Source organism: Mesocricetus auratus, unplaced genomic scaffold (genome assembly GCF_017639785.1).
Source record: "Mesocricetus auratus isolate SY011 unplaced genomic scaffold, BCM_Maur_2.0 Super-Scaffold_100008, whole genome shotgun sequence".
In the NCBI taxonomy this organism is placed as follows: Eukaryota; Metazoa; Chordata; class Mammalia; order Rodentia; family Cricetidae; genus Mesocricetus; species Mesocricetus auratus.
In genome coordinates, this window is record NW_024429192.1 from 83,153,444 (window position 1) to 83,175,111 (window position 21,668).

At 46.1% G+C, this 21,668-nt stretch overlaps 1 protein-coding gene across 1 annotated transcript; it reads right to left on the reverse strand.

Annotated features, from left to right (window-relative positions):
• Positions 1-446: 446 nt before the first annotated feature.
• Positions 447-20,621, reverse strand: Kpna7 (karyopherin subunit alpha 7). Its single transcript, XM_021232974.2, has 11 exons — positions 20,552-20,621; positions 19,227-19,315; positions 18,421-18,546; positions 17,635-17,717; positions 16,766-17,034; positions 13,056-13,138; positions 10,814-11,077; positions 7,303-7,536; positions 6,355-6,537; positions 4,217-4,363; positions 447-626 (listed from the first exon to the last, which is right to left on the reverse strand). Exons 2-11 carry the CDS (start codon positions 19,290-19,292, stop codon positions 582-584), a joined length of 1,500 nt encoding a protein of 499 aa, XP_021088633.1. The 5' UTR covers positions 19,293-19,315; positions 20,552-20,621; the 3' UTR covers positions 447-581.
• Between the last annotated feature and the right edge of the window lie 1,047 nt (positions 20,622-21,668).

Below are 21,668 nucleotides of genomic sequence, written 5' to 3' on the forward strand. Positions count from 1 at the left end.
TTGAAGCACGGTCTTTTAATCAAGTTCATGGATAGTTAGCTCGATTGCTCTAGGGACCCCATGTCCACCTCCCAAGTCTGGAGTTACAAGCAGGCTGCCACATCCACCTGGCATTTCCATGAATTTCTGGGGATCCAAGCTCCAGTTCCGATTGCACAGCAAACACTCTAACCACCAAGCCACCTCCTTAGCCCCCGGGGAAAGACGGTTTCCATCAGGTGGGAAGACTCGTTCGGAACTCAGGTAGCACTATCTCAGGGGCTGGTGTACCAGCCTGAACAAAAAGGAGACAGTGAGCTGGGCATCAGCGTCCCTCTCTCCGTGCTTCCTGAGCATGGGCGCAATGTGACCGGGCTCTTACCACCATGCCAGACTAAACCCTCAGACTATGAGTTGCTTTTGGTGGGTGCTTTAACCCAACAAGAAAAGTAACGTGAAACCGTACATAAGAAGTGAAAGTACTGACATTTTATTAAGTTTTAAAAGCTTTACACGTGACAGACAAAGTTGGGTGTGGTGCTTGGTCATTATGAAGTTGTGAGGGGTGTCTTTTTTTTTTTTTTTTTTAGTGCTTCACGTATTCACACTCTCAGCCCTGGATTGGGAAAACTGCCACCATCTTCTTCCTTCAAGGAAGAACAGATGCTGTTATGCCCCAGGTCCCAGCACCTTTGGCTCTAATATCCCAGCTGGACCAGAATTTGTTCCAGTCAATTCTAGAACTTAGCTCAATGACAAGGCCCCTCAGAGGCACAAATGTTTCTTAGGGTGGGCTTGGGGTGGGTGGGGGTGTGGAACAGGTGTTGGGGAGGGGCTGGTGGAGCAAGGGTTGCAGGCAGTTGTGCCTCACCTGATGAGGGTACTTCGAACTGAACTCAGGTCCTCTGCAAGAGCGGGGTGCTCTCAACTAGTGAGCCACCTCTCCAGCCCTCACCTTGCTTGAGACAGGGTCTCTCACTGGCCGGAGCTCACTCATTAGACTAGGCTGGCTGGCCACCAAGCCCCAGATACCCCCTTGACTTCACTTCCCCAACACTGGGATGCCATCATGCCTGGCCTCTATGTGGGTGCTGGAGACTGAAGCTCGTAAGGCAGGCACTTTATGACTGAACTAGTTCACAGACATCAAAAGCTGGAATCCCAGCATTTGAGAGGGCTTTAGACAGGCTCTAAACACAGTTGTGTATGTGGCAAAATACAGACAAGAGTCTTTTTTTTTCTTTTGGAGTCAGGGTGTCGTAGCCCAGATTGCCCTCTTACCTTTCAGTCCCTCAATCTAGGATTACAGATGTACACTATAACATCTCTAACTTTTTTTTTTAAAAGAGATTCTCATGTAGCCTAGGGTGGCCTAAAATACCTACTATGCCTGCCTCTACCTCCTGAGTGCTAGGATTACAGGTGTGGACCCCTTCACTGGGTTCAGCTTCATTTTAGCAATTAAAAAATGTATATCTGGGCAGGGCATTAGTGGTGCACACCTTTAATCTCAGCACTCGGGAGGCAGAGGCAAGCGGATCTCTGTGTGTTCAAGGACAGACTGGTCTTCAGAGTGAGTTCCAGGACAGCCTCCAAAACAATACAGAGAAACCCTGTCTGGAAAAAAAATGTATGTGCATGTGTATGCACATGTGTACATTCCAGTGTGTACGGAGGTCAGAGGACAGCTTGTGGGGGTTGGCTCTCTTTCTCTAGGTAGATCCTGGGGATTGAAGTCAGACCACAGGTTAAGCAGCAAGTGCCTTTACATGCCCAGGCACTTTACCAGTTCCATCTTAAGGATTTTCAAGCAGAATTTGCTGCCATTGAGAATGTATGTGAAGTGAACCCATTACTTCTACCCAACCCCGTCATCCCAAGCTGAAAAGAAACTCTGTTCCCATTTAATGCTAAGACATCTTCTACCCTACCCAGGCCCTGGACCCACCATTCTCTGCTTTCTGTTGCTATGAGTTTGCTCACTCTCAGGACCTCACAGAAGTGGAATCAAACAAGAGTTGTCCTTTTGTAACTGGCTTTGTGTATATGTGCAGTACATGTGCCTACATGTGTGCAAATGTTCATGTACACTTATGTTTACAGAGACTGGACACTGACTTTGGGTATATTTCTCATTCACTCTCCACTCTGGCTTTTTGAGATGGCGTCTCTCACTGAATCTGGAACTCACCAGTTTGGATAGACTGGATGGCCATCAGCTCATCTCTGCCTTCCAAAGTATGGGTTTACAGGGGCATATGCCATGCCCAGCTTTTTACACAGACGCTGAACTGTAACTCAGGTCCTCACGCTTGTCTGGTAAATACTTTACCAATGAAGTATATCTCCGAAGGCCCCATGGCCTTGAATTAACTATACAGCCAAGGATAGATCTGAAGCCATGACCTTGTGTTTCCTGCTTGGGTGCTGAGGTTACAGTCCAGTGTCATTGCCCCAGATAACTTCATGTTATGTATATTTTACTACTGAACAGATCTTTATGAAAACTGTTATCTGATCCCCATTTCCAAGGGTGGCAGACAACTCAGATATTTTGTTGAATAACTCATTCCCAAACTATGTATTCTAGAAAAAGACAAAATACAGTCCGGGGCAAAATGGTTTTCCAAAAGCAGGGCCAGATTGCATTGTTTGCATTCTTAAATAGAAATTCATCTTTAGTATCCTGTCCCTTCCCTTCCCAATCCCTCTGCTCCAACAAAAGTGCCAAGAAAATGACAGTTTTTAAACCAGAAACAAAGAGATTAATCTCCCATGGGTGTAGACTGGCTTTGTGTGCACTAGGGAAGCCAAAGGTCAACCTTAGTTGTCATTCCTCAGGAGCTGTCCATGTTGTTTAACTGTGTGTGTTTGTGTGTGTGTGTAAGAGGAGGAGGGTATATTGCCACAGCATGCATGAGGTTAAGGACAACTTTCAGGAATCATTTCTCTCCTCCTGTGTGGGTCCCAGGGATTGAACTTAAATTGTCACGGTTGACACTAAGTGCCTTACCCCAGTTGTGCTGCACAGTTTTGTTTTGTTTTTTTATTTTTCAAGACAGGGTTTCTCTGTGTAACAGCCCTGGTTGTCCTGGAACTCACTTTGTAGACCAGGCTGGCCTCGAACTCACAGAGATCCGCCTGCCTCTGCCTCCCGAGTGCTGGGATTAAAGGGGTGCACCACCACTGACAGGCTATGCTGGCCATTGTTATTTCAATTTGACAAAGGCTAGAATCATTTGAGAGGACAAAACCTCAGTTAGGAAAATGCCTCCAGCCAGGCAGTGGTGGCCCACGCCTTTAATCCCAGCATTCCAGGACCCAAATTTAAAAGCCTGATAAAGCCAGGCAGTGGTGCACACACCTTTAATCCCAGCTCTCAGGAGGTAGAAGCAGGTGGATCTCTGTATTTGAGGCCAGTCTGGTCAACCTAGTCTACAAAGCAAGTTCCAGGTCAGTCAAGGTTACACAATGAAACTCTGTCTTGAAAAACCAAATATAGAGAGAGAGAGCTTGAGAGAGCGAGAGAGAAAGGCTTCAATAAAATCGGCCTGTAGACAAACCTGTGGGGTATTTTCTTAATTGATTAATGGGGAAGGGCCTTGTAGATGGTGTGTTCCTGGGCTGGTGGTCCTGGGTTCTATTAAGCAAGAAGGCTGAACAAGCCTTGAGAAGCCAGCTGGTAGGCAGCATCCCTCCATGGCCTCTGCATCAGCTCCTGCCTCTGGGTTCCTGCCCTGTGTGAGTTGCTGTACTGATTCCTTCATGATGAGCAGTGATGCAGAATTGTAAGCTAAGTTAGCTCTTCTTCCCCAGTTTGCTTGTGGTCATGGTCATCATCACAATAGAAACCCTGACTAACACAGCACTGATCCATCTGCCAGCCCCTCCACAGCACTTTTGTTTTGTGAGACAGGATCTCTTGCTGGAACTCTACTCAGCTAGACTGGCAAGCCATAGTCCCACCTAAAACTGGGATTATAAACATGTGTCGACATGCCTATATTTTTTTCATAGGTTCGAACTCAGGTCCTCATGATTACACAACGTGCACTCGGCAGGCTGAACCACCTCCCAGCTCACAGACAAGCTGCTTGATACTCAGAGGCCGCCTGAAGAACAGGAGCCAGGAGGGCAGCCAGCTAAATTCAGAAGGGTGGGGAGAGAAGTCAGCATGGCTGATCATAGCAAAAGCGTTGGAAGCATGGACCCAGGACACAGGGCCCTTCCTACTCACCTCACCGAAGTGTTTCTCAATAATGTTCAGGGCGCTCTGGCTAATTTGACAATTCTGGTGGAGCTGTAAGGACTCAATTTTTTCAATACCGCCAACTTCTTCTATCATAAGACACAGTTTTTGCTTCTCATGCAGCTTATCTGCCTCCTGAGGATGGGGACCAGCAAAGAGACCATCAGACACTGAGTGTGCTGGGGCAGGGGGTGTTCACTGGCCGGCCCTAAAGGAGCTTTCCTAGGTGGAGATAGACTTGTTCCAGCAGGAATGGTCACAGACCCATTGGAAATGTCAAGATTTCCTCCTCATTTCAATAATTCATTTACTCAATCATGCATGTATGCATTTATTCACAAAATCACTTATGAATTCATTCATTCACAAAATCACTCATTAATTAATTAATTCATTCATTCATAAATACATCCATGAATTCATTCACTCACAAATACATTCATGAATTCACCTGTGCATTTACTTGTTCACACATTCATTCATTCATTCACTTTTCTACTCAAAATGTACCCAACATTGGAGAAAACAAATGTAATAAATATAAAAACGCTTTTTTGCGAAGCACTAGAGAATTCAAAGTGAAAAATTATGAAAAAATATTTAATAAAAAAACAAGTGTAAACAGGCTATAGTGGCCCACACCCACACAGTTCAAAATAAAAACACTTTTTTTTTTTTTTTAGTTTTTCGAGACAAGGTTTCTCTGTATTGTTTTGGAGGCTGTCCTGGAACTAGCTCTGTAGACCAGGCTGGCCTCGAACTCACAGAGATCTGCCTGCCTCTGCCTCCCGAGTGCTGGGATTAAAGGCGTGCGCCACCAACGCCCGGCAAAACACATCATTTTAAAAAGGCTAGTAATTCCTTTTCTTTTCTTCAAGACAGGTATTCTCTGTGTAGCCCTGGCTGTTCTAGAACTCGGAGATCTGCCTGCTTCTACATCCCTGAGTTCTGGGGTTAAAGGTGTGTGTTACAATGCCTGGCTCAACTCTTTCAAAGTCCGTTGTGTTTTGAGCCACGTGTGGGTTTCTAGGACTCAGATAGGACACACCCTTACCTTTGCCATCCAGTCTCACTTGCTCCCAACCCCTGCCTCCATCTGGTCTCCCCCAGTTTCCCAACCACTGGCTCTGGCTGCTCCCCTCAATATTCGCTTTGCCCAGAATGTCCTGCCCCAGGTGTTCACACGGCTCCTCTACACTCAGGTTTCTGGTTGGGACCTTCCTCGAAGAATGGTCCCTTCCCTGAGCACTGCACAGGAAACCTCTGCAGGGTTCCCTGTGTAACTCACACACAGGTGCCACAAGACACAGATTCGTACAGGTCTGTTTTGAACACTTGTCACAAAGACATGGGAGAAACTGGAGGTGCGTGTGCACGCGCGTGCACACACGCGCACGCACGCGCACATGCACACACTTTCTTCATAGACTGGGTAGCCCAGCAGCCTAATCTCAAACATTCTACTTAGCCTAGGCTGCCCTCAAACTTATGGCCTCCTTCCTTTGTCTCCAGAGTACTAGGATGACAGGTGTACACTGCTAAGCTTGGCTTGGAGTCCTTGTTTCTTTATTATTATTATTATTTGTGTTATCCACAGTATGTGGGAAGAGAGGGAAGAATGACAAGAGAATCCTACTCGGGATTATTCATTCATTCATAGTCAGACTGGCACTAACTCGATGTACAGCTGAGGATGACCTTGAACTCTTCATCCTCCTGTCTGGACCTCCCGAGTGCTGGGATTACAGACATACCTAGGTTATGTGGTGCTGGGGATGGAACCCAGAGCTTCACGCTAGGGAGGCATGCTACCAAATGAGTTACATCCCAAACTGACCAACTTGTCTTACTTAAACTTTTTACATTCATTTTTCTCCCCACCCCTTACGTATGCACCAACACATGTACCATTGCACACGTGTGGGGGCCAGATGACAAAGTTGCAGGAAGTCCATTGTCTCCCACTGCCACATGGGTCCTGGGGATTGAACTCAGGTGGTCAGCTTGGTGGCAAGCACCCTTACCCACTGAGCCCTCGTGCCACCCCCTCCAAGCAACCCCACCACACATTTCTAAGAAGCAGCTCACTGTCTTCAGCTGGAGACTGCCTGTTCAGAACAGCTTACCTGGAGAAAGAAAGAAACAATGTTAAGGACAATGGTGATGACCTTCATGTCTGGAGCAGTGAGCAGATCCAGCAGTGGCTCCAAGACTCCCGAGTGGACAAGTACGGAAAACTGGCTCTGAGAGGCCCCTGTTGCAAAGTTAGCCACGGTCCACACAGCTTCCTTCTGGACCTTGAATTCTGCCTGCAGCGACAGAGGTTTGGGTTCTCTACAGCACCCAAGGGCCATCACACAAAGAAAAACTTTGAACTTCTAATTCCCGCACTTCTACTTCCCAATGCTATCCTTACGATGAGTGCCACCTTCAGTCTTTTAATTAAACTCCTAAAAATAGGGTTCACTGTACATCCCAGGTTAGCCTAGACAGGCCTTCAATTTGCAATCCTCCTGTTGCAGCTTCCTGAATATTAGGATTACAGATGTATGCCACCAGACCTGGTCTTAACTTGGCTTACGCTGTAGGTCAAATATTAAGAGCTGAGATTACATATGAAATTTATGTCCCATGTCCTGACAACCTGCCTTCCATTCACCACAAGAGAGAACCTGAGTGGAGTATTAAGTAGGCAGATTGACTCCCATGGGACATTCCTTTTCTTTTCTTTGGTTTTTTTGAGACAGGATTTCTCTGTATTATTTGGAGGCTGTCCTGGAACTCGCTCTGTAGACCAGGCTGGCCTCCAACTCACAGAGATCGCCTGCCTCTGCCTCCCAAGTGCTGGGACTAAAGGCGTGTGCCACCAATGCTTGGCTTTTTTTTGTACTTTTCTCCTTTTCTTAGGGTCTCAGGTGGCTCAGATGGCTTTGCACGCACAGTGCAGCCACGGATGGCCTTGCACTTCTGATTGTCCCACGTCTCTCTTCATGTGGGTGCTGGGGACTGAACTCAAGACCTCATGCTTGTACAACGGGTGCTTTACAGACTCTCTCCCCAGCCCTGCCACTTACGTTTCTTAGCAGGGCTACCAACGGAGGCAGTAGGTTACACGAAATCAGCTGCTGGATGTGGTGTCTGGGCCCAGCTGCCACGTTGCTCATGGCCCAGGCAGCTTCCTTCTGGATAGAGGACTTTGGGTGTCTTAGAAGTTGGCCCAGCACCTTCAGCATGCCAGCATTGATGGCCATCTGGGTCTGCTGGTCCGTTCCTGTGACAATGTTGCCCATAGTGCGGAGAGAAGGGGCCTGGAAGGACCAAGAAAGGTGTCTAAGTGTTGCAAATGTGTTACACTACAGACAACTCACATGCTGAGAAAGGTCTAGAAGTTTGTGGTGTTTTATCCGGTTAACATACACATAGCTGCTTTCATATAGTTTCAGGTACTTGCTAGCTTCTCATAAGTTTCCAGTCAAAGTGGATAGATAAGGGACGCTTGTCAGAAAATGATATGCTGGGGGCTTGGTGTGTAGCTGGTGGAAGAGTGCTTGCCTAGCATGTGTTCTGAGTTCTGAGTATAGAAACCTGGCATGGTGCTACATACCTGTAAACCTTGTACATGGGAGGTAGAGTCAGGATGTCTCAAAGCTCAAGCTCTTTCTTGGCTAGATAATGAATTTAAAGCTAGCCTGGACTACCTGAGACTGCTAAAAACAAACAAACCATTCTGCTGTCCTGTTTTTGTTTAGGGGTTTTAAGACAGGGTCTCTCATATAAGTTCAAGTTGGTCTCTAATCCATTATGTGACTAAGCTTTTGATCCTCTAGCTTTTTTCTAGAGACAAAGTCTCACCCCATACTGGTTTCCAACTCCATATGTAACTGAGGATGACCTTGAACTTCCTGATCCTCCTGCCTCTACCCTGAGAGCAGGGACTACAAGTGTGCTCCACACATCTGCAGTACTGGGGATAGAACCCAGGACTTCCTGCCTGCTGGGTGAGCACCAGCTGAGTCCCATCCCTAGCCCTGGCCTTGACCTCACAGTCCTTTCGCAGTCTCTGCTAGGATCGACCATGTGTACCACGTGTCCACCTTCCTAAACTCTGAGCTGGGGGAAATGGGAAGCTAATTGTGGAGTCTGTTGTGCATTCACATTCATGCTGGCTCCAGACTTCTGTCTATTTAATTGAGTCAATGATCACCCAGTGTTGTATCTGGAGGTTTTCACCAGCCTCTTTAAGTAGCCCTGAGGATCCCCAGGGTGGGTCTATGATGGAATGTAAGGTGACAAGCATCTGAGGAGAGCTGAATGGAGATTTATTTGGTTGCTGTGGCAGCCCCCACTGAAGGCTACCAAGAGTGCTGGGTTTTACACCATCAGGCTAACCTGTCTCTCACATGAGGGGTGGACTAGTCACTACAGCCTTGCCCAGGTAATACCAACTGGGCCTCAGCACACTTATGAAAAGTTGCTTTCTTGAGAAGGTGAGACGGCTCAGCGGGTAAAGGTGCCTGCAGTCTCAGGCCTGATGACCTGAGCTGGATTCGCTGGGCCCACATGGTGAAGGAGAGAATCGACTCCTGCAAGTTGTCCTCTGCCCTCCACACATGCATCATGGTATATGCTCACCCCACACATAATAAAAGATAAATGGGCCAGGCGGTGGTAGCGCACGCCTTTAATCCCAGCACTCGGGAGGCAGAGGCAGGCGGATCTCTGTGTTCGAGGCCGGGCTGGTCCGACAGCCTCCAAAACAATACAGAGAAACCCTGTCTCGTAAAACAAACAAACAAACAAAAAAAGATAAATGGAGCTGGAGAAATGGCTCAGAGGTTAGGAACACTGACAGCTCTTCCAGGAGTTGAGTTCAATTCCCAGCAACCACATGGTGGCTCACAACCATCTGTAATGAGATCTGGTGCCCTCATCTGATGTGTCAGCATACATGCAGACAGAACACTGCATGCATAATAAATAAATCTTTTAAAAAATAAATACATAAATGTTTAAAGTTGCTTTAAAAATTTTTTTAGAGACAGGGTCTCCTTATGAGCCCAGACTAGCCTCATATTTGTGATCTTTCTCTTAGCCTCCAAAGTGCAGTTACATGCATCCAACACTGGACCTGGCTACTTCTCTCCTGATATTCTCCCTGCCCCAAGTATTATCACTAAACTCACTTTGTCATCTGGAAAATACTACGGTAATCTCAGAAAAGATGGTCACTAAAGAAGCGCGCGATACAATAACAATACAGTGACTGGGAGAGGTCCAGGTGGAATGGAACCAGATACAGTGTCATGAGCACTGGGGAGGTAGAGGCAGAAAGGATCAATAGCCTGGGGTTATCATCAGCTAGAGACTGAGGTCCAGGCCAGCTTGGGCTACATAAGACTCTATATTAAACAACAACAAAAACCAGGCATGGTACTGGGTGCCTTTAATTCCCACACTCAAGAGACAGAGGCAGGAGTTTGAGATCAGGTCTACATAATAAAGTCCAGGCCAACTGGGGCTACATAGTGAGACCCTGTCTATCTGTGTGTGTGTCTGTTTCTCTGTGTGTCTCTGTCCATCATGTGTATCTTGTCTGTCTCTGTGTCTGTGTGTGTCTCTGTCCTGTGTCTGTGTATGTCTGTCAGTCTGTCTCTGTGTGCATCTGTCTATCTACCTCCCTCTGTCCTCCCTCTATTCCTCTATTATGCCCCCTCTCTTCTCTCTGCCCCCTCTCCGCCCCTCTCTGACTCTGACCGCCTCTCTCTCTTTGTGCCTCCTGTTCTCTCTGTCCCCCTCTTCTCTATGTGTGTGCATGTCTCTGCATGAGCCTGTCTCTGGGTGCATGTGTCTCTGCCCCTCTCCATTTCTGTTTATCTCTCACATACATACAGACACACACAGAGACAAGAGAGAGAGAGACAGAGAGACAGAGAGACACAGAGAGACACAGAGACACAGAGAGACACAGAGACAGAGAGACACAGAGAGACAGAGAGAGAGACAGAGAGAATAAAGCAACTTGATCAAGTTAAAATCAGCAGAACATTAGGAAAATATGTAAGAAAAGTCCCTGGGTAGTAGGGTTGTAAGCAATTTACTTGCTGCTCTTCAGGTGGAGAAAACCTAAGTTCTTTAACTTCCACTAGAATCTGAGATGGAAATTTATTTAAGAGTTTAGTAAGAAAGTCTCAAAGAGCTGAGACTCATGGGTGGTAAACTGGGTTTCAGGTGAAGGGTTAGAGTTGACAGAAGATCTGGGGTGGGAGGTGGATATGAGGACTTAATATGGTGAATTGGACTCATAGGATCTAATCTTTTTGGTTTTTGAACCATGGTGTCAGATAGTCCAGGCTATTCTTTAACTCACTATGCGGCCAAGCATGACTTGAACTTCTAATCTTCCTGCCTCCATCTCCCCAGTGCCAAGATTACAGACATATTCTACAAGCCTAGTTTATATGGTGCTGGGGAGGGAACCAGGGCTTGGGGTATGCTGGGCAAGCACTCTGAGCTGAAGTCATGGCACCCACATCCTCTAATCTGAAGCCTCTTGCAAAGACAGGTGAGACCCAGGGTGACATTTACCAAGATATTGAGTTCCGGGCTGGTCATGAGCTCTACGAGCCTGGGCAGGACCCCCATGGCCACCACGTGATGGATCCGGTCATTGTTGCCCTCTGTGAGGTAGGACAGGGCCCAGCAGGTGTCTGAGAGGACCTCATTGTCATGATGTTGCAGGAGCTGAGAGAGGGCAGGCAGTATCTGCAGCACAGCCTGCTCGCAAGGGTATGGATTCTTGTTTCGGCACAGGTTGGACAAAGTCCATGTGATGTTCCGAAGAAATGTGATCTGTGACGGGGTCCAAAAGAGACAAAATGTAAATGGTGACATGCCCTTCCCATCCCCGATCGATACTGCGGATTAGCACAGACCAAAGCTTTTGCCCATCAAAATGAACTCATTTCAGGCAGTGATACGCACCAGGGCAAATGCAATGAGCCTTATAGTTAAATATTTAAGTGTCATATGAAGTTTTCTTTGTATTCTTCACAATGCCCCCCACTCTGCTCAACAGATGACTTAATTATTTTAAGATTTTATTTTTGTTTATGTATATAGTCGAGTGTCTGTGTTTGGGAATGTGTCATGTGTGTACACATGCTCATGGAGGCTGGAAGACTGAATGGATCCCCCACCCCCTGGAGCTGGACTTACAGGCAGTTGCAATCCACTTGACAAGGGTGCTGGGAACCCTTGACAAGGGTCCTAGGCAAGAGCAGCAGGTGCTCTTGACGGCTGAGTCATCTGCCCAGCCCCTAGCCTACTGGCTTAACATTGTTACCATGTGTGTAATGCACATATACCTATGTCCCGACACATATGCGGTGGTCAAGAAGATAATCTCACCTTCCATTTCCCACCTTGTCTGAGACAGGGTCTCTGTGTTTCACTCTCTGGGTGTCTGTACACCAGGCTCTCTAGCTAGCAAACTTCCAGGGATTCTCTCACATGAGGGGTGAGAGAATTTACTCCCAATTCACTACTGGGATTACAGGTGTTTGTTACTGAACCTAGCATTATGTGGTTCTTGGGATTTGAACTCTGGTCCTCACAGTTGCACAGAGAGTACTTTACCCACTGAGCCATCTCCCAGCCCTTGATCTCATTTTCACTGACAAAAAACAAAAACAAAAACAATCCAATAGTTGACTGCAGACACACACGTCTATAATGTCAGCCATGGTGGAAGCACAGAGAGTTTGAGTTTGAGGCTGGTGGGCTGCAGAGTTCAAAGCCAGCCTAGGATATATGAAGACTATGTCACAAACAAACCCAGGAATTGTTTGATCCTCTTGCCACCAGTAACTCTAATGACCTGTCATAATAATCCATATAATACATATGGCGTTAGCAATTGAACACAGGATCTTGTGCATGCTAAGCAAGCATGCCACCACTGAGCTACTTCCTTGTTCCTTTATTTTTATTTTCAAGACAGGGTTTCCCTGTGGAGACTTGGCTATCCAGGAACTTTCGCTGTAGACCAGGCTGGCCTCAAACTCAAGAGATCTGCCTGCTTCTGCCTCCCCAGTGCTGGAATTAAAGGACTGTGCCACCACTACCCAGCTATATATTTTTAATTGTTTTATTTTTATTTGTGTATGTATGTGTATATATATGCCATGTAAATGTAGTGTAGGTACCTGTGAAGGCCAGAGAGGGCATCAGATTCCCTAGAGTTGGAGTTATAGACAGTTGTGAGCCACTTAATGTGCCTGATAGGAAGTGAACTCAGGACCTCTGAAGAACAGTGAGTGCTCTTGACCCCTGAGCCATCTCTCAGGCTCCATCCCTAGTACATTTATTAATTAATTAATTATTTATTTATTTATTTTTGAGACATGGTGCTGCTAAATTGCCCAAGCAGCCTTTGAATTTGAGATCCTCTTGCCTCAGCCTCCCAAATAGTAGGGATTACAGACCTGCTCTATTACGCCCAGCCATACCCGTCTTCCTTCCCTTCTTTTTCTTTGTTTCTTTTGAGACAGTTTTACCATAGAGCTCAGGCAGCTTCAAAACGTTTTAATTGTATTTATGTTTGTGAGTGTGTTTGTGCCATGTTGTCCTGCGGGAGTCAGTTCTCCCCTTCTGAGGCTTGAATTCAGCAGGTAAAGACACTTGTCACCAAGTGGAACAACTTGAGTTCATTCCCTTGGTTCCCATAGCAGGAGAAGAAAAAAATGTACCTTACAAATGCACACACATGTGCACACATAGAATAAATGAAATGCAATAAGTAGATGAATAAATAAACAAATACACTTACTGGTATGTTTGTCGAAATAAGATCCAGCAGTTTTGGGATGGCATTGTTGGAAATGATATTGTCTCTGAATTCTGGGCAGTCACCTACAAATGGAAGAGAGCATGAGAGAAAAGATCTGGGCACACACCTTTGAACCCAGCAATAGGGAGAAGCAGGTTGATCTCTGTGAGTCCAAGGCCAGCCCAGTCTACATAGTGAGTTACAAGCCAGCCTAGGGTTACATCTTGATCCACTCTTCCTAAAAAGTGGACAAGGAGAAACCCAAATTGGGTATCTAACTTTTCAAGTTTATACTTAATGGGGCTGGAGAGATGGCTCAGGGATTAAAGGTACATATTGTTCTTATTGTGTATCTGCCCTGGCAGGCAACTCACAACTATCTATAACTCCAATTCCAGGATCTGACTTTCTCTTCTAGCCTCAGTGGGCACCTGTATTCACATGCACATACCAACACACAAACACATAGATACAAGAAATCTTTTTTTTTTTTTTTTTTTGGTTTTTCGAGACAGGGTTTCTCTGTATTGTTTTGGAGGCTGTCGGTCCAGCCTGGCCTCGAACTCACAGAGATCCGCCTGCCTCTGCCTCCCGAGTGCTGGGATTAAAGGAGTGCACCACCACCGCCCGGCAAAATCTTTTTTTTTTTAATTTATGCCTAATTTATCCAGTTAGATGGTTCAGTGGGAAAAGGCACTTGCAGCTAAGCCTGATGACCTGTGTTCAATTACCAGGACCCTCATGGTGGAAGGGAGAATTAAATCTTGAAAGTTGTCCTCTAAAACTGTCACATGTGTATAATCCCCACGCCCACCCTCAAATAAATGAGTGTAATTATTTAAAGTTTATACAGAGGGTGAGAGACTAAAACTCAGTTTGGGGTATGTGGGAAATAGCTGAAATGGCTGTATACTGGATCCTGGGTTTCCTAGGTGGCCGGGGTGGGAACGTGTACATGCCCAACAACACAAGCAGGCACTGCACGGCTGCAGATGTTCTAAGCAGAGGTTTTGGGCACAGAATGAAGACAGCCAGCTTTTCCTAGGAGGCTAGCTGATTATAAACACTAGCTGTACTTCATGCCGTGGCTATCAGAGAATGTTGGCATGGGCATTCACTTCCAAATGCAATTCAGAACAAACTCTGGGGTCCACAGAGGGTGGAGATCAGTCATAATCTGAGGCTAGAATTCAGATCAGGCTTGGTGTCAAGTATCTCTTTGCCCATTGAGTCATCTTACTGATCCTTAATAAACAACCTTTTCATTTTCAAATTCATTTTTATCTTATGGGTGTGTTTTGCCTGCATGTATGTATATGTACCATGTGTGTGCCTGGTACCTGAGGAGGCCAGAAGAGGGCATTAGATCCCCTGGAACTGGAGTTACAGGTGACCATGAGTTACCATACTGGTGCTGTGAGCCAAACCCAAGTCTTCTGCAAGAGCATCTAGTGCTCTAAAACTACAGAGCCATCTCTCCAGCCTGTTTTTTTTTTGTTGTTGTTGTTGTTTTGTTTTGGTTTTATGAGACAGGGTTTCTCTGTATTGTTTTGGAGGCTGCTGGACCAGCCCGGCCTCGAACTCACAGAGATCCGCCTGCCTCTGCCTCCCGAGTGCTGGGATTAAAGGCGTGTGCCACCATCACCCGGCGCCTGTTTGTTTTTTTAAGGCAGAGTCTCACTATGTGCTCTGGCTGCCCTGAAACTTGCTATGTATTTGAGGCTGGCCTCAAATTCAGTGTGTAGCCAAGGGTGTTCTTGAACTCCTGATCTCCAAGTACTGGGATCAGAGATGTGAACCAACATGTCCAGTTGTATATAGTCCTAGGGATGAAACTCAGAGCCTCCTGCACGCTAAGAAAACACCCTAACAACCAAGCTATGTCTCCCCAAACCCAGTGTATGAAAATGACATTCTAGAAGTCTCACTTTGTACCATTAACTATCAAGGCGAAGCCTAAGTCACACTTACCGCTTGGCCTTGTTAGTTTCCTGTTGACACAACTGAAACAAACCCAACCAGAGTCATAGATGTGATCCTTCCTGAAGCATTTTCAAAGTGGTTGTTTTGCTGGGCAGTGGTGGCACACACCTTTAATCCCAGCACTCAGGAGACAGAGGTAGGTGGATCTGAGTTTGAGGCCAGCCTGGTCTACCGAGCAAGTTCCAGGACATCCAGGATTAAAAACAAAAAAGAAAAGAAACAAAACCATCAGAGTGTCTGTTTTGTATTCTCTTGGCTAATTCAGGCTCTGAAGTCCCTAGAGACTGATGTGCTGACTCAGTGAGTTTCAACTTCTCTGAACTGGAAAACTACTAACGCTTGGTTGGTTTTAACTTGTCAAAATCCCAAGAGGCCCAATTGAGCTCTCCCCCCACATGACATTTGTATTCATTTCAGTCAGGAATCTGGGCGCTCCAATTCTTTAGCACTAACTCCCTTAGATTTCCCCATACCATACAGGGGATAAAGCAGTCACTTCCAAGACTACACCAAGGTTTTCAGGGAAAAGTTTCAGGTAAACTCTGTCTCTCCATCTCACTACATGCATGCCATCTATATTTATAAATACACACACACACACACACACACACACACCAACCTACTGAGTTTTATAGGTGATACAGGCTTCTATGGTCCTGGACTGTGTAAGAGTAAACACATACTGCAAAGTTCACAGACTTGTTTCATTTTGAGATAGGGTCTCATGTAGCTCAGGCTGGTTTCAAACTCACTTCGAAGAACAACCTTGAACTTCTGACCCTCCCTTGAACTCCTGCCTCCTCAGTGCTGGGATTTTAGACAGAAACCACCACTTCTGGTTTGTATAATGTTGGGGATGGAACCCTGGGCTCCCCAATGCTATTTTCCCCAGGATATTTTGATCTTATTTTTCATTTTTTGAAACAGGGGCTTACCATGTACCCCTGACTGACCTGGGACTCACTTGAGAGACCAGGCTAGCCTTTAACTCAAAATGATCCCATCACCTATCTAAGTGCTGGAATTACAAGCCTGCATCCCCATGCCTGGCTTTGGCTTTGTTTGTGTATACGTGCGTCTGTGGGTGCATGTACTGGTGGAAGCTAGAGATTAATGTTGAGTGTCTTCGTGTCTTCCTGAAATAATTTTCCACTTTTCTGAGATGGGGTCTCTTACTGAACCCCAGGCTCACTAATTCATCTGGAGTAGGTAGCAAGCAAACTCAAAGGATCGACCTGTCTCCACTCCTCTAGAGCTGGGATTACAAACAAGCACCACCATACTGACTGGGATCAAACCAGTCCTCATGCTTATTCCCCCCCAGCCCTTGTTGTTCTATTTGAGACAGGGCCTCGCTGACCCCAGGCTGGCCTCAAATTATGACCTTGAATTTCGGGTCCCCCTGCCTCTACTTTCCAAGTGTTGGAATTCTTTGTGCACCATACACGTAGCTCTGAGACTTATCTTTGTTCCAGAAGTCATTAAGGCCCGAAGCTGTAGGACCTGGACTCAGAAGACATTCCTGGGCAGCTTCTCACTTTAGTATGTGCTGTGTCATCCGTTCTCAGTCTCTGACCTTGCTTCTGGGTTTTGAACAATCTCCTTCCCCAGCACAATAACGGGATGAGGGTGGGCACCTAGTCATGATGTTGAGTGTCTTCGTGTCTTCCTGAAATAATTTTCCACTTTTCTGAGATGGGATTACAAACAAGCACCACCATACTTACCAGCTATATTACCAAGGGCCCACACTGCCTGCTCACACACAGTCAAATGTGGGGAAGACAAGAGTTCAACCAGGGGCTGGATGGCACCCTCTTTCACAACAGCTTGGGTCTGCTCTGAAGTTCCTGAGGCAATGTTGGTGAGAGCCCATGCTGCCTCGAACTGCAAGTTGGGGAGAAATGCCACGTTCAGGAACTGTACCAGCTTGGGAACGATCCCTGCCTCAATAATCGGTTCTAGAGGAGGGCTCCTTTCCTGAGATAGCATTTTCCTGTGCAGTGAGACAGAAAGAGCAGGGAGGGTCACAGTTCTGAGGAACTCCTTTTTGAGGTACTCATAGCATTCCTATCTGTTTTTCAATACTGCAAATTGAACCCAGGGTCACATACATGCTAGGTAGGGGCTCTTCTATAAGCTACACTCCCAGCCCCTCACTGGGGGATTCTGGGCAGGTGCTCTATCACTGAGCTATGCTCTCAACCCTACAACTGGGGGATTCTAGGCAGGTGCTCTACCCCTAAACTAAAACCCCAATCCTTAACTATCAGATAAGAGAGTTGGCTAGGGCTATTGTTAATTCTGCAACACTTTGCAGGAGCCCAAAAGCAAAATTTTGTCCTTCAGGTATTATCTATGAGCTAAAATCCCTGCAGAGGCCAATGTAAATTAAGCAATTCATCTCTGACAACACACTGCATTTCTTAAGTTGCCCTCAAGGACGATGGAGCATAGTAATCACCTCCTGCTTTTGGATGAACTAGCCCTTTTCTGCATTGTATGGGCATTTTGCCAATGCCAGGAAATCCAACAGGCTACTGGAGCTCATTTGGGCTATAAAACTACAAATACCAGAAGGTCTGCATAGTGATACCTGGTAGCCTCAGTGGCCCTGAGACACAAGATTGGATCTGAGCTATTTACACCTTTGATTATGTCTTCCAGAGTGAGGCTGGCCTGCCAGGAAAAAGAACATCAGATCAGTCATTCAGCCTCTGTCAAAAGACAGCATAGGGCCAACAAGATGGCTCAAAGGGTAAAGGCACTTGCTGCTAAGTCTGACTACCTGAGTTTGATACCCAGGACCTACAAGATGGAGAAAACTGACTCTCACCAATTGTTCTGACATCTGTGTGTGCACATGGCTATATACACATACACAGACAGAGAGAAAACAAATTCAACAAACAACTTGCAATAAGAGTAATATAAAAAAATAAGGAAAGTATAAACATCGCTTAATTTAGTAGCCCCCTTGAGTTGAACAGATGTCCATGGAATAGCCACAGCTACAATAAGGCAGGGAGGGATATTTATTGACCCATACGTAATAGGTAATAGGTCAAAGTAGGTCATTCTCCATGCTTAAGACAGGTGATCCTAGTACCCTCACAGCATCTTTCTAGAAAATGTGTGTGTGTACATCTACAACATACACACATGTGAACACATAATAGCAGATGAGCCACACCACAGTCCCTCACTGGGAGATTCTAGGTAGATGCTCTACAGCTAAGGCACACCCCAAATCCTATTCCTTTCTTTAAATTTAATTGAATAGGAAGGTCTGACTCTATTAAGCCTTCTCATGCTAGAGACGCTAGCCAAGGCTATATACCATGCACAGGATGGCCTCCAACCCTTAGTTCTAACACACCACCTTGACTGGTTCTTGAGAAACCAAGTAACTGAGGCACTGGCTGATATTTCTTCTCTTTAAGGCCTGCTCGTCTTTCTTGGCCTTTCGGAGTTGTAAGTTGGCAGCAATCCTCTGTTGTCGCCTCGCCTAATAAAGAAAACAAATAACTGGAGTTGTTATAGCCAGGTTGCTGGAGAACCAGGACTTTATCCCATTTAGGGGCATATTATGGTTGCTATTGTTATTTAATGTTTATAGGTGTTTTGCTTGCATGTATGTCTGTGTACCACACTTTGTGTGTGTGTGTGCGCTTCCCACAGAGGCCAGAATATGGTGCCAAATCCCCTCAAACTGGAGTTACAGACCATTGTGAGCCATCATGTGGGTGCTGGGAACTGAACCTGGGTCCTCTTGAAGAGCAGACAGTGTTCTTAACCACTCTGCCATCTCTCCAAGCCTCTTGTTTCATAAACTTAATTTTACTTATTACTCTATGAGTGTGCACAGCAGGTGTGTGGAGGTAAGAGGACAACTCGCAGGGGTGAGTTCTCCCCCTCCACTCTGGGCTCCTGGATGGAACTCTGGCCATCTGGTTAGTGAGGCTGTCAGAGCCATCTCATTGACCATGGTTATTTTGTTTAGTGGTTGTTTTCAAATGGGCTTTCTCTTTACTCCATAGCCCAGGCTGGTCTCGAACCTTAAAATCCTCCTGCCTCAGCTTCCCCAGTGTTGAGATGACAAGCGTGTGCCATTACACCCAGTTTATACCTCGCTTATGAGGCATTTCAACTGTGGCCCTTGTTTATTGGTCCTCAGTTTATACTCACAGACACATCTTTGCCGCGGTACTTAAATTTTTTAAGCCTGTCTTCGGGAGCCTCTAAGGCAGGCATGTTGACTGGAGGGAAGAAGGTACCTATAGGTAGGAAAATTACCAAAGAGGTCATCATTGCCCAGTGTGCATGTTACTATATTAAAGTCGTCAGGTAGAATCAGAGTAGACTCAAGGAGCTGGCCACCACATCACCACCCCATCAATGTGGGGCATGTACTCTATCAACGGGCTATGGGAACACTGTGGGAACTAGTTCTGGATTTACTAAACCCTTACAGTGCAGCGTAGGCTGGGATGTAGCTCAGATGGTGAAGTGCTTGCCTAGCACACACGAAGCCCCATTCCATCCCTAGTGATATACAAACTGAGTGTGGCGGTGCACACCTGTAACCACAGTGTGCAGGGGCAGAGGCGGATGATCGAGAATTTAGGCCTTGGGGCTGGAGAAATGGCTCAGTGGTTAAGAGCACCTGTTGTTTTTATAGAGGATGCAAGTTTGATTCCCAGCATCCAGATGGTGGTTCACAACCATCCATTAACTCCAGTTCCAGGGACACCAGGTCTGGCTTCCTCAGGCACCAGTCATTTACCTGGTGTACCTACACACACACAGGCTAACATTCATATACATAAAATAAATCCAAAAAGTTTCCACAATTTTTCAAGATTATCTTTGGCTACATAGGGAAGTAGAGGCCAGCCTAGGCTACGTGACACTGTCTCAAACAAAATACAACATACAGCTTGGTTTGAACTGGGTCACTAGCAGCAAAGGTAAGCTGGACAGAAAACACAGATGCCCTTTATGGATGCTTGTATGGGATAGGATGGAGGCCAGCCCAACCCAATAAGAAGCTGCCCTTTACTCCTCCCTCATCCAAACACACACTCATTGGGTCAGAACCAGGCCTTGCTCACGGCTAAGCTTTAGTCAGATTCCTCTACCAGTCAAGGACAGAGCATCATAAGCTTTTTCCACGTTGACCTCTTTCACCCAAGATTTTTGTTTGGGTTTTGAGATAGGATCTTATGCTGTTCGCTGGCCTCAAAGTTACAATACAGCTAAGGTGGCCTTGAGTCCCTGATCCTCGTCCACCTCCCAAGTGCTGGAATTGCAGGTGTGAACCGCTACTACCACACATAGTTCAACACCACACATGGCTCACCCAAAGTATTTTTCTGCGACCCTACATAAAATAGGTATACAAATCAAGGCCATTGAAGTGGCTCAGCAGGTAAAGTGTTTGTTGGGAAAGAGCAAGCCTAATGACCTGAGTTCCATCCCCCGAGCACATAGTGGAAGCAGGAAATTCACACCTGAAAGTTGTCCTCTGACTTCCACATGTGGGAATGGATGCCCATTCTCATTCACTCCCTCTCTCTCCCCCTCTTTCTCATCTAAAAAGAAGAGTTATACAAATTAAATATTTATGGATAACAAATCACCAGTTTATTTAAAGTCTTTTGAGACACTGTGTAGTCTAGGCTGGCCTCCAACTAGTGACAATCCTCCTGCCTCAGCCTTCAGAACCCTAAGGTATAGGTAGGAGCTACTACACCTGGCTAAGAAATTTACTTTAATTCTCTAAGCCGGCATAGTGGTGTACACCTGGAATCCCAGCATTTGGAAGGCAGAACCCGAAGGACCCCCTCAAATGTGAGGTCAGCTTGCTCTATATACACAGAGAACTCCAGGTCAGCCATTCAGTGAGACCCTGTTTGAACCCCTCTTCCCAAAAAGTATACTTAAAATTTTACTCTTTATTAAAGACAGAAGCAAGTTTTCCCATTAGAGAGATGTCTTGTTTATTTTTACACAAAGAATACTGGGAGCAAGCAGGGAGACACCTCAGCAGGTAGCAGCACTTACCATATAAGCCTGCTGACCTGAGTCCCAAGCCTAGAACCTACGTAAAGGTCAGTGGAGACAACCAACGCCATTAAATCCTCCTCACACTGTAGCATGCACACTTCTTCCCCATCCATCAGGTATGTGCTACACACCTACACACACACACACACACACACACACACACACACACAATTAACTTTTAAAAAAGAGCATTATAGCTGGCAGTATGGTATACGCCTTTAATCCCAGCACTTGGGAGGCAGAGGCAGCCAGATCTCTGAGCTCAAGTCCATCCTGGTCTACAGAGTTCCAGGACAGCCAGGGCTATACAGAGAAACCCTGTCTTGAAAAGCAAAACAAAAAACCAAGACCAAAAACAATGAAAAAGGAAAAAGAAGTTGGGCTGGAAAGATGGCTCAGCAGTCAGGAGGGTTGAGCTCCAGGGGTCCAATGCCGTCTTCCCCCCTTCGCAGGTACCTGCACTCACATGCACACCCCACATACATAGATAGCACATAACGTAAGATAATAAAAATGAAATTAAAAAATAAAAAGACCCAGGCAATGGTAGCACACACCTTT